Source organism: Lycorma delicatula, chromosome 3 (genome assembly GCF_047948215.1).
Source record: "Lycorma delicatula isolate Av1 chromosome 3, ASM4794821v1, whole genome shotgun sequence".
Taxonomy (NCBI): Eukaryota; Metazoa; Arthropoda; class Insecta; order Hemiptera; family Fulgoridae; genus Lycorma; species Lycorma delicatula.
The window spans coordinates 208,124,428-208,138,489 of NC_134457.1; the positions used below are offsets into that span (position 1 = coordinate 208,124,428).

Consider the following 14,062-nt stretch of genomic DNA (forward strand, 5'->3'; position numbering starts at 1 on the left):
TTTCGAAGAGTTTTTGTCTCATTAAGCTTGGCAATAATGAGCAGGTCCAGAATGGCTCAAAGACTGAGGTAAATTACTCTTTATTACTGGAATAAGAAAGCTCATTGAAACATACAAGAGTTTACATATAGCCAGCAATTATGTTGAAAGTAGTGTTATTTGGAAATAGCAGTGTAGTTTGAAAGTTTTAGTGTAATAGTGTTTGTCATTGAATAAATAATCATTTTTCTACAGTCATTTGTTACTTAAATTTTTTAGCAACCTCGTAGATTTGATGAATGAAATAAATTAAAGTAAATACTAATTGTAATTCTTTAGGACATTAATAGAAATTGTAAACTTTGCAATATACAATACAAATTGTACATTTATAGAAATTGAAAACTTCTGTTATGGCATTTGTTTATATAACATAAAGAATACAGCAGCAGCAGTCTGATGAATGGTAATTCATAGTAACTCCTAGAATTTTTACAACACAGTACTTGTTTATCTTCTTAAAGGGAACAGAAACGGAAGATGAGAAAGATGACAATCCATTTCTTCCCTTTCTGATGGTTTTTTTTTAATTTTGATAAAACTGATTATGCTCTCAAAATGAAAAGATAAATAATTTCTGCACACGTAACTAGTAGAAATTACTTATCCCTTACATTGTTAAATGACTACATTAAAAATAAGCCTATCCCATAAGCCTTGTTATATATGTAATTTTTTTCCTGTTTAGCCTCCGGGAATCACTGTCAGGTATTACTTCAGAGGATGATATGTACGAGTGTAAGTGAAGTGTAGTCTTGTAAAGTCTCAGATCGACCATTTCTGAGACGGGTGGTTAATTGAAACCCAACCGCCAAAGAACACCGGTATCCGTGACCTAGTATTCATATCTGTATAAAAGTAACTGCCTTTACTAGGACTTTAACATTGGAACTCTCGACTTCGAAGTCAGCTGATTAGCAAAGACACGTTCACCACTAGACCAACCTGGTGGGTTGTTATATATGTAATAACTAAATAAACTCACAGAGAAGATCATAAGATCAACTTAAAAGTCACGCATTAAATTGTTAAAGACTAAACAAAAGTAATAATTAATTAGATATAACACTTCAAAAAACTATTCAAATAACAAAAAAAATAAATATATTAAAAGAATATAAAAATACTATGTTTTAAACACAACACATGATCATGATCAAAGAAAAAAAAGAAAAAAAACAACTTTGAGATTTACCAGTAACATTGATAGCAAAAGAATAATTTTAACAAAGATGTAATTAAAAAGAATACTTATTACAAAGTAGTTATAATACTTAATACTAAATAAATAATGTAGAATCATAAAATTGTAAAAAAATGTTATTAACATCTGTTTCTAGTTACAGGCCAATTACTTATTTTGACAAACCTTGTACAGCTATTTACTAAAAATACTACAATCGTTAAAAAAATTATTAAAATAACAAAATACCAGTTAAAAATGAATGCACTACAAAAACAAATTTAAAATGTATGTTACGAAAAAAAATTAAAAAGAATAAAGACATTAAGCTCATTTTACAAACAACACATATGAAAAAAGCCAAGATGAAAATAGATAGTTTTAAAATTAGTTCATATGAAAATTAAGTCAATATCACAACAATGACATATCCCAAGATATAAAAAAAAACTCATACTACCTCCTAGCTGATAATAATTAGCTATATAAATAAAAGTAGCGTTATAATTAGATTATCCAAAGAAATTGTTAAAAACTAGTTTTAATTATAAAATTACAACATTTATATATAAATTTACTAATTTAATGTCCACATCTGGTAACAAAATAATCTATTTTGACATCCTAGTATAGTTTCACACCAAACAGTAGAGTCGATTAAAAAATTAAAAAAACAGTTTTAAGATTTTAGATTTGTTTTAAGTAAAATAAGACTAAATTAAGTTTTTTTAATATAATTACAATAAATATTTTTGTATTTTAAATGTTTAAAGTAATTAAGTTAGGGCCAACATTTTTATTGATCTTTTAAATCCACAAAAACAATCATTATCTAACCGATAAAACAATAAATATATATATACAGAAATTTATTTAACAGATAATACGGATAAATGAAGAATTTCAGCGATTAAACATTTTTTTTTTTAAATTGAATTATATTTATACAAATGTATAATTTCAACAAGTTAGTAAAACGATACAAAAATCTAAATAAAAATGATAGTTATAAAATAACCCTATTACAAAAACTTGAGAATAAATGGTTTAATATGTGAATGCACTCTGGTGGATGTTGTAGAATATATAGTTTAAAAACAGTAGGTGGTAAAAGGGACAGATGTCATATGTTAATTTATAACATAAAAATAAATGAAAATTATGGAAGAATTAAGAAGGCAAAGGGAAGAGAATTATTTAGAGATGCCACATGAAGAAATCACATAGTAAAATCACATGAATACCTATGATAAAAATCACACGCTACTTCAAAAATATATAAAATAAAATATAGTTTTTTTAATTGTGCAACAGAAATTAAAATAAAATTTCAAAATAAGCGTGTTAGATAAGGTAACCACTACCACCGGCATTTAACGACCATAAGATTTAAAACTTTCATACTAAAATGGAAATACCACAAAAGCAAACAGTTTATTCTAATCGACACCATCACAGAATGTGTATAATTACCTTAGAAAATAAAAGGGGCTGACAGAAAATGAAACACTGATAACAAAAGAAACCACTAAAAAATCAGTGAAATTCTATTACATACATAAAAGGTGAAAAAAAAAACAACAAAATATGATATTTACCTGCAATAACTGTACAATAACATTCATAAAGAAGAGACATAGCTGATGTACTGAAATTAAAAAAAAAACACAAAAAATTAAATCTTAAATGCAAGAACAGAATCAATGCTTATAAAATAATTATTAATAAAGAAACATGAAACTCAAGGTGAAATCAAGTAATTCCAAAACTAATTCTATAAAAAAAAAAGACTTGCAGCATATCATCAGCACGAGTACATACACGTGGTTCTTTTATAATAATTGCAATACACAGATTTTATAACCACGGGCTTGATCGATCATATCAATAATTTCATTGTGGACACTAAAGTAGAAGAGAGGTAATATTAATTTTGCTTTAACACTATTGAAATCCTTGATGAAGATCTACGAAAGGACTAAGCAGGCTTATAGCAATGAAGCAGATAAGGTGTTTCAATAAGCAATCAGGTATCAACAAGATGAAAGCATCATTTGAAACAGCACAGGAACTCATTTCTGTTTTAAACATGCATCACCATCTGCCAATCTTAGCAGGTTCAGTTGTCCAGAGATCCTGAGTTAGGGCAACTGACTGTCCAAAAATCCTGACGACTTTGAACAATTTCAGTTGAAATTCTAAATTTGTCAAAATCATGTGGAGGTCATATCTAATACTGAAAAATGGATTTATGGTTACAATCCAGAGACTAAGCAGTTGTTTCACAGTAGAACAGTCAATTCCAAGTTAAAAAAAGTGAGAATGTAACAGGGATGACAAAAGGAGAACTTCTTTGTTTTATTTTTATTTTTCAATATATACAACTGCTGCTCCATGAATTTATCTCCAATGTCAAACTGTTAATGCTGTCTTCTACCATAACATTCTAAGAAGACTAACATTTGACAAATGTAACCTTAACTATAAAGTAAAGGAGATTGGGTACATCATTATGACAATTTTCTTATACACGAAGCTTACAAAACACTTCAGTTTTTTTACCACAACATGATTATAGCCTCCATATCCCTCATACTCATTGGTTTCTTGTCCTAAAACCTCTTTCTTTCTCATTTTCATGGTGAAACTTATACTGCAAGATAACCATTCTTGTACACCATATCTAGTAGCAGTAACAAACCAGAAGAACGGTATACAACTTCAAAGGGAAAAGATATTACTACCAAATTAAAGTGGGATTTTTTTCTATAATAGACTTAGTCTTTGAATTAGTTGACTGCTTTATATTACTAAAAAAAAACAAATTGAAAAAACTACATCTTGAAATATTTTATGAAAATTCAGCAAATATAAAGAATTTTTAACTATACATCTTTTTTAGTAAAATTAAAAATCTCCCTACATTTATTGAATTTTCATCAATATTTAAAAATATTATCTTCTTTCAGTATTATACTTTAATAAATGTGCTAGTCTAAAAAAATGGATTGTTCTATTAAATATTACTTTTTTTAAAAGATGACATATCTAAAGTAGACACCTGCATAGTGAAAAATCATACTGTAAAAAGAAATTATATAAAAAAGTGTTAATATCATTCTCATAACAAACCAATTAAAAATTAAATTAACTATATATAAAAATGTTATATGTCCAACTTCACTAATAAACCTACTTGTATAAGAACTAATGAAATCCTCTAAAAGAATTATAACAAATAAAAACAATCAATCAAAGTGAAGAATTAAGCTATTAAAAATTGTATGATAAATTTGATACGATAACAAACAAAAATTATTATTTTTCACTAAATTTTAATTAATAAAAAAAATGAAAGATTAAATAAAAAGTAATATTTTAAAGAAAAATATAACGGAAGCAAAGTTTTAGTATCGGCACACCAAGCAGCCTAATGCAAAAAAAAAAGTTATGAATTTATATTTATTTTTTTTTAAAGAAAGTAAATAAATATCAGTTTGTTAGATTCACAATATTAAAAAATACAAAATAATAAACCTCTTTATTTATTTTTAAAACTTACTGAACCTCAAACTAAACTGTTTTTAAGTGCTGTGAATTATATAGAGTTTATAACAGAAATTTTATTTATTCATAAAAATTATTTATTTTTTTATAAAAACATGATTACACGTTATATAGAACACAGATGTATTATTATTACAAATAATACATGTGATAAACCACAGATAATAAAAAACTGCTCAGTCAGCGAAAATTGTTAAAAGATTAGAGCAGTATCACAAAACACAACAATAATAATAATAATAATAATAATAATAATAATAATAATAAGCAAAAAATAATAATAAAGTGTCTGATTATATTAATACATAAAATAATAAAACTATATGAAAATAAATAAGCAGACCAATATTAATGAAAAATTATTTTCTTTCATGTTTCTCTCATTCTTCAGAACTGGTTGAAAATGATGGTGAATTCAATAAAAACCTTACATTAATATTTGTGTTATTGTAAATATATTAGAACTAAAAAATAATATTTCATCATAAAAAAGTATTTGGAAATTTAATTTCCATTTATTGTTAATGAATAGGACATATCTCGAAACCAATGGAATTTGATAAAAGTTGTTTTTGATAAAAAGTTGTATCAAAATTAATATTAATTTTAATAAGTAATAATGACATCATCACATGATATCATTTAAATAATTTTACATTACATTGTTGAAAAAGATACTAGTGTGTATGCTGACAGTAAGAGCTCTAAATTTAGCTTAAACAGTGCATTAATAATGAATTACTAAAATAAAGTATCAGCTGATAAAATAGGCTAGCTGAATATTCAAATTTATTTACTTTTTATATTATTAAGAAATATTAAGAAAATGTCAGCTGTTGACTGAATTGTAACAACTTAATACTTTAACAGGTAAGAAGGGCAATTCTTTTAATTATAAGCATAATGAAGAAGAATCAATGTTTGAGTCTGAACACCTACAGTCTATAGCGACTAGGATTTCTTTAAATATGTTAATGATGCAGGAGATGTGTCCAGTGGTCCTAATAATTAACAGTAATTGAAGTATTTTGTTAGGTTACATGAACAATCTGGTCTGATTTAAGGTGGATTTGTTCTATTTTTAGTAGTAATAAATAATATATAAAAAATAATATATGTAAAAATAATATATATAAAAAATTCTTACCTCGACCAACAACAAGGGTAATCTATCTAAAATAAACGTATAAGCATATATATCCGCTGGATGGAAAGATGGCCGCTGGATCCATAGCTTCGTTCTGTTACGCACGTAATTCACTGTCTCTCCCCATCCCTTCCACAACTAATGTTTATAGCTTGGAAGGTTTATTCTATGTAAATGTTAAATGTCAAATACGCAACGCAGTTAATTAGCTGATGCCGATTTTGGCAGGCAAGGGTCCAAGGGTGAGGTAAAATTCAGGTTAATTGGCAACAGCGCACCTGTCAATACCTAATGTTAGAATTATTTCTTATATAAGCTTCCTATTAAGATTCTCCGTATATTAAGAGAGGGGGAGAATGCAGAGACTCTCTCCCCTCGTTTGACTCTCGTTCTCTTGGCTCGTGTCGAAATTCATCAAACTGAGTGTGTCAAAATGTGTGTTCGTTGATGAAAAACTATATTTGTTTATATTATTAGCTGTTTCCATTATATTCAGCGATGTAGAAAAAATAAACAAATCTTACATAATAATAATATTAGCTTACATTTTATTTCTGGTAATTTATTAATCTATTAAAAGTGTTGTTAACGAATAACGTTGTCATACAGTAAATAATGTTTTATTTCTCTTCTGTAAGTGTTTTAAAAATTTTCTGTAATGTTTTAAAAATCGTATCAAATTTTGATTATTTGTATTTTACGTGAATCTAGACAACCGTTTAGAAAATAATTCTACGTGTAAACTAGGTAAGTTCTTTCAAATAATAATATTTTGTAATAACAAAATTAAATAATGTGATTATTGGTTAACTTATGGGAATTTAATGAACTAAACGTTTTGCACATTTTGTTTTGGCAAAAATCATTTTTTTAGATTACTCAAATATATTTTTATTCTTGTTATTTTAATTAAAATTAAGTATCTGTACTTAATTTTTATAAAGTAATCTGTTACTTTATAAAAATATGTAACTAAAATAATTTGCTTTCAAGTAAGTCCCGATATATTAGAACAGGGAGTTTGGTGAATATTTTGTATACTAAACGTTTTATTTACATATTTCTATTTAAAAGTTAATTATTTCGGGTATCAATATTCTAATAAAGTTCTGTTTTTTTGTTTAGATTTCTGTTAATAACAAAACCTTTTGCCTGTGTCTACATTTGGTGATTAATAAATTAGCTATCTATTTTAGAAACATAAATTGCCTTCGTTGTTTAGTATGAAATACTTTACAAATATTTTCTCACTTTTCTTTGAAACCTACATTGATATGTTCTGCAGATCAAAACGGTCGGTTTTTATGTTAGATGGTCAGACTTATTAACTTTTTTCGACAAAAATTTAGCCAAAAGTTTTGTTCTGATTTAAAAAAAATCAGAACAAAACTTATAGAAACTTACAAAATTTATTATAGATTATAAAAACGATTAACGAGTGATACGTAAGGATGTAATGATATGATTTCACTATTTCTAAATTTATCCAACTTAGCCGACAACCCACTTCTACAATGCAAATACGCGCGTGCGCGCTCACACGCACTCACACACACACACACACAATCAAACAAAAACACACACACAGTGGAGAAACAGAATAGATTTATTTGTTCCGTTTTACAACGAAGGGAATTTTTGCTTAGCTTTTATTCATAATTAATTCATATAACAATTGAATTGCGCAATAAAACTATGCATATTTTACGGATAAATTAAACACGGAAGTCCGGGTAATTGAGAACCGGATTAGTAAAATAACTAAGTGTTATAGTAATTGTATCGTTTAATTTTTTGTAGCACGGTGATCCGAGCGGTAACGTAATCGTATATTCAGTTTTTTAGGACTAAAGCGTGGTCTTTGTTCGTATGAATATAAATTATTAAGTACAGATTATAAATAAATTTTATTTTTTTTAAATTTTTACTTAAATTATCTAATAGTTTTTTTTTATTATCTGATACTACAAATCGTGCTTGTCTATGTAAGAAAGAGAGATAGAGAGAATAATCTAGGGGCGAGAGAGAGTGTATTAGTATGCAATACTAGTGAAAAAAAAAAAAAAAAAAAACTAGTGAAAGGGGAGTGAGAAAATTTAAACAGCATTACAACTATGGATGTTTATTTATTTATTTATTTATTTTACTTCAGTATTTATTCACTAACTGCGCTCGGCAAAAAATTACAAAAATGTGTATTTCTATGAATATAAAATATTAACACTCGGATGTTATTTTGCTGAATCGGTTACATTTTATCGTCCGATGACTCCTCAAAAGTGACCGGCATTATTCTGTTGTCGAGTTCCATTAACAATATATCCCAGTCTGGCGAGCATTTTTTAAATAAATAGGTAAAATCGGTTTAAAACAGCAATATTACATCGCCTTGTTTTACAACGGCCACATTAATTTGCTGTTATATCTGCCCCAGATTTTACTTATTTTCAATACATCTAAAATACCTCAGATACTAAATGTAACGGTCAGAACTGTTTTCTCTGAAAGTAATAATGTTCACTATATGAAGCTTTTACACGGATGAATATTATCTGCTTATTGGTGGGCTTCTTATGTCGACTTGCAATCGTATAGTCGGTTCGGTAAATAAGGGGAAGTGAAACCATTTATTTCCAGTCTTCACTTTTCCTTATAAGCCTAGCATGAGAACTTGTTATTCTTAAGTTGGCTGCGTTGTTTTCAGAAGCGACTTGTGAGTCGTGTCATGTCAGATACCATTATATAAATGAATTTATCAACCATTAGCGCGCACGCACACACACACACACACACACACACACACACACACACAGAGAGAGAGAGAGAGAGAGAGAGAGAGAGAGAGAGAGCGAGAAAGGAAGATAAGCTTGTAGGAAGAAGAGTTGTGATTATAATTTCAAGGTAAAAGAATATTCCATAAAGAGGTCTGGATAAGTATTTATTTATCTGTTAGAATACAATAATTTATTTAATTCGTACAAACAAATTTAATGCCGGGTCCGCTAGATAAAAATTTGCTCTGTAAGATTTCAAAATAAAATAACTTATTTTAAGTACGACTACAATAAAAAGAGGAAAGCCGGTTTATTTTAAGATAACCTTTCACTAGATAAAGTAAACTAGATTAAAGTAACAAATGTTTATATGTATAAAATAATCATGAAATAAAGCCGGGATCGAACTCAGGACCGAGTGTGCAAACCTCTCCTAGCAAAAAGTAGGATTTTACTTTTTTAACGGGCAATATGTACACGATTATCAAAGGTGAATTCAAATCCAGTAGGATTATTACAGGAAGGAGTAGTAGACAGTATTATCGAATAATATGTATCTCGGTAGCGATTGAAACACAACCTATTTTTTAACTTTTTTGTAAAAAAATAATCATTTAATTTTTTTTTTATTTTTCTGTTTAGCCTCCAGAACCACGTAATATTATTACTTTAGAGGATGAATGAGTTTAGTCTTGTACAGTGTCAGCTCGACCGTTCCTGAGATGTGTGGTTAATTGAAACCCAACTCGCCAAAGGACACCGGAATCCACGATCTACTGTTCAAATCCGTATAAAAGTAGGATTTGAACCTTAGAACTCTCGATTTCGAAATCAGCTGATCTGCGAAGACGAGTTCACCGCTAGACCAACACGGTGGGTTAATTTTAAAACGGTTGTATTAAAACTTATTTGGTTACTGATCTAGGTTAAAGTTTTCAGTATTTGGACTACACCTTTATCCGCAGGTGCAATTATCAAAAGGCACGTTCTTAACTGCTTTATTTGAACAGAAGTAAAAAATTGTACATTGCAAGTAAAAATAATTTTAAAAAAATGAAATAAAGTTAAAAATTAAACATTTATATATTTATAAATTCTGTATCATAGCGATCATTAGAAAATAAATATTCACAGTCATTATAACATCTTGAAAGTAGCAGACACGAATTCATAATTTGGAGAAATATTTAAATAAACTCAAATAAATTTTGTAACATTGGATAAAGGTGTATGATTATTTTATATTTTGGATACCGGATGTAAAATTAGACGATTATCTTTTCTGTTTATATAAGTTATTTCTTTTAACGAAAAATATTTTTGAAAAAAAAAACTTATTTTACAAATTAATTCTTTTACATATAGATAAACGAAATTTCTTAATTTTTTTAAGTCGACAAAATCATTTACGTATTACGTAATTCCATAAAATTATCTTCAATTATATAACTGTTTTATGAAACTAATAATATTTGTACTAACAATTTTTTATATTTTTCTCCATCATAGCATCTAAATTGGTAGTAAAAAATTTAACAATCGAACCGAGACCATTAACAATTCCTCTTTTATTTACTTAATTACTTACCAAGACTATTTTTAACTTTTCATTTATTAACATTTTTGTACGAATAATACTTCTATCTCTAGACTTATGACTATTTTTACTTACATTATAGAATTTATAATTAAAAGTTACGATTAAAAAAATTGAATACATATTCAGAAATATTATTCAAATTTTATAAACGATTTAAAACTTTATAATAATGTTCGGTAAGAGGCTTCTAATTTGGCTAAATCCAATTCTATCGGGATCATTTACGAATTAATTTCAGCCGCTCCAGGATGAATTCATTTAGGAACAGGACCTGCAAGAGAATTCAAATACCGATTAGTTTCTGTATTCGGAAGATTTTTCTGTTGTATCTGTTTAACCTTTCGAGGTCGTTGAACTAGGACTTGAACGCTGTAACTCTCGACTTCCAAATCAGCTGATTTGGGAAGACGCGTTAACCACTAGACCAACCCGGTGGTGACCCAGTACTTACCTACTTTCAACGCCGCTGTTTTCTTTAATTAAATTTCTGTCTTTCCATTCTACTTTTCTCTCTTAAATAATTTTCAAAATGTTTACCCGTTTGACTCTTGAAAATCGTCTTCGCCAAAGCTCATTATGTGAATATTAGTTTAAATATATATTTTGAGTGTAACCGTAGATCAAGATTTGCATAAAAATGTAAAATTATTAGCCTAATTTATGTTTTTATTTTGTTCGTAAAACTGCACCGTTTAACTTTTTAACTTGTAAACGGTAAGTAAATAAATATCCTATTACATTGTTTAACTATTTATTCAATACCCGCCTCATTAACGCACTTATGAAATTGTACGGGAAGTTCGTCTACTGCAGTCGATTTTTCATTTCTTTAATTTGCTTTCTATTCTTCTCATTTTAGTATCGATGGACCTTTATCCTCTATATATGGTCACAGCCGATATATCGATCTCGGTAATAATATTATATCGTATATTAATTGTAATTGTTATTATTGTATTGTATATTGAAATACCTGTAGGAAAACACCCCTGTGCCTGATAATTAACCCCACGGTGTTTTATTTGAGGACGGGAGAGTTATGTCGCAGTAAACTACTGACGCATTGCATTCCATAAGCCAGGTGTGTTTCACGTGGCTTGCGGAATGAAAAATAAATATTTTTTCTAAATACTTTACTAGATATTATCGCTTAATGTTTAGAAATCTACCGATGCAGCTGCATCCTGTACAAAGTGTAGAGAATAATTATTCAGTTCTGAATAGATTCTCGTCGAGTAAACTTCCATTGTAGTACTCGTTCGATGCACTTCATCGTCCTTATTTAATTCATCATTAACGTATACGCAAAATGAAGTTAAAAGTTAATTTATACCGATTGTAATAATGTTAATTGGATAAATAAAGTTCATGTTTGATTTATTAATAATTGTTAATCTTTGACTGTAAAAAAAAAAACTTTTACGATAAATTAGAATTCAATAATTAATAAATGAAATAAAATTTTATGTGCTTTGCAAAATTTTAAATGTGTAAAAAGGTGCCCACATCAGATTTTTTTTTAATAGTTTACATCACAAGAAAAATTGACCTGACTTTGATAAAAAAAAATACTAAAATAAAATATAATCTTCACCTTTAAATTTCAATAGGTAAAATAACGCAGCTCTTCTTTAGAAAATTATTTATTCAACGATTAAAAAAATTATACCGTAAAACAATGACGCTATAAAATATAACCGCAATTACGTTTAAAGTTAAACCTTCCTCGATAATGGAGATACCTGGAAAAAGTTTTAATTAAAATCATTCTCTCAAAGTTAAATTAAAATATTGGTAAAAGAATTGTTCATATCACGTCAGTGGTTGTTGAGTTAAAAGGATAACCTGCACACGCGCGCGCCCACACACACAAATGTATATATATATATATATATATATATATATATTATATATTATATATATATATATATAATATATATATATATATAATATATATATATATAATATATATATATATATATATTATATATATATATATATAAATGGTTTGTTACCAATTTAACAAAGTTATTGTTCATCAAACATACAAACAGGGGTTTTTACCCTAATTTATTAGTCTTTATCACAGATTTCTCAAAAATTGCTGCAGATACGGTTCTAGGACTTATTTTATTCGATTTTTTATGTTAAAAACTCTTAAGACCAGCTCACGCATTGGAACAAGATGGTGATCCACTGCGTTACAGTTTATCGGTAAGAGAAAGTACTGGCGGCAACTTTGACGAGTGGCTCGGAAGACGTGGTATAACTGATCACGTGATCTTACACAGTTACACTTTTCAGTTTGGGTAATTTTGAAAAATAATGTTTTTTCTCATAAGTCTAAAGGTTTGCAATAGACGAGACGAAAATTTGAAGATGAATGTAAAGCGTTATACGGAAAGAAAGATTTGTATAAAAAATTTATACAAATGTAAAAAACGGCTGTAAAAAATGTGTTAAGTACGAGTACATGGGAAGCATTTTGAGCAATTCTCGTGAGGTTTTTAAAAAATTACAAAACTTTTACCATCTATAAAAATTTATTATCGATTTAAAAGCCCAAGTATTGTTTTCAGTTTTTGAAATACTGTATTTCTCATTAAAGCGACTTTAAGGACGCTATATTTTCTTAATTAGCGTAAGAAATGGAAATACGTAACAGTTTCTTTTATTTTTAGAAATCATCTGAAAAGTTAAAGAAATATTATCTTGTTTTTTTTTTAGTAATGCAAATGGCAGTGAAGATATCTTGCAATTGTATTATTTATTTGGAAGAAGGTGGTCGGTTTAAGTACATTATCAAAGAAACATATGAAGCAACTATAAACTAGTACAGTTAAAAAAAAAAATTGAAGCCGCAAGAGAACTGATCTAAGACAAAAAGCATCCAAGATAAAAAGCAATGTATCTATGACTTATTACAGTAGACAAACTACCGAGAACTGTCCAGTATGTTATTAAAAAAAGCCGTCAAAGATTCAACTTTCATATCTTATGTACATGTGTCATACATTTATGTATACGTATATATATATATATATATATATATATGAGAGTAGAGAGAGAGCGATTGAGTGCGCGGATTGATTAGGAACAACTAACAAATCTGTTCACTGTTCACTTTTATTCCTTCCTTTTTTGTTTTTTAGACTTGCTATACAATTGTGCGCCATTATGTCTCAATACATCCACACGCACGCCCATAGTCAAAGCAAATAAAATGTTTAGACTGCAGAATTAACGGAAAAACTATTATAAAAATGTTGGTACTATAAAATAAATTAACTAATTGGTCAATCGATCTTAAAACTAAAAATAAAAGGATCGAATAAAATAATTAATAATGAATCTTAATTCTAATATATTTAAATTAAAAGTAATGTTTATAAAATATAATTTGAAGATAAAAATTATTAAAAAAAAGATATAACAAATAAACCGATTCAGAATCATTTACAGAAATGTTGTAAATGTATGTCTATATATATATATATATAGCATTTTTTTTCCGACACGTTAGGAAAATATAATTACATATTTTGTCTGACACAGACACAAATACACTCATTCACACACCCATAATAAACACATACACACACACACACACACACGCTTGACAGACACATACACACACAAATACACTCATCCACACACCCATACATAAACACACACACAACCACCCACCCTCCCGACCGCACGCGCGACGTGTATGTATGTACATACGCGTCATATACGTCACGCCAAAACTA

General features: G+C 28.0%; 2 protein-coding genes across 3 annotated transcripts in view; one reads left to right on the forward strand and one right to left on the reverse strand.

The window, feature by feature from the left end:
* Positions 1 to 6,106, reverse strand: part of LOC142321299 (aryl hydrocarbon receptor nuclear translocator homolog) — a 115,795-nt gene extending 109,689 nt beyond the window's left edge. Inside the window, exons 1-2 of the mRNA XM_075359295.1 lie at positions 5,937 to 6,106; positions 2,821 to 2,870 (exon numbers count right to left, since the gene is read on the reverse strand). Of these exons, the coding sequence (XP_075215410.1) occupies positions 2,821 to 2,860 (40 nt within the window). The 5' untranslated portion in view covers positions 2,861 to 2,870; positions 5,937 to 6,106. The remainder of the gene's footprint in view (positions 1 to 2,820; positions 2,871 to 5,936) is intronic.
* Positions 6,107 to 6,217: 111 nt separating this feature from the next.
* LOC142322390 (uncharacterized) overlaps positions 6,218 to 14,062 on the forward strand; it is a 49,636-nt gene continuing 41,791 nt past the window's right edge. For both annotated transcript variants that reach the window (XM_075361427.1, XM_075361426.1), the window contains exons 1-2: positions 6,218 to 6,683; positions 9,353 to 9,583. The gene's annotated coding sequence lies outside the window, so the exon portion shown is untranslated. The remainder of the gene's footprint in view (positions 6,684 to 9,352; positions 9,584 to 14,062) is intronic.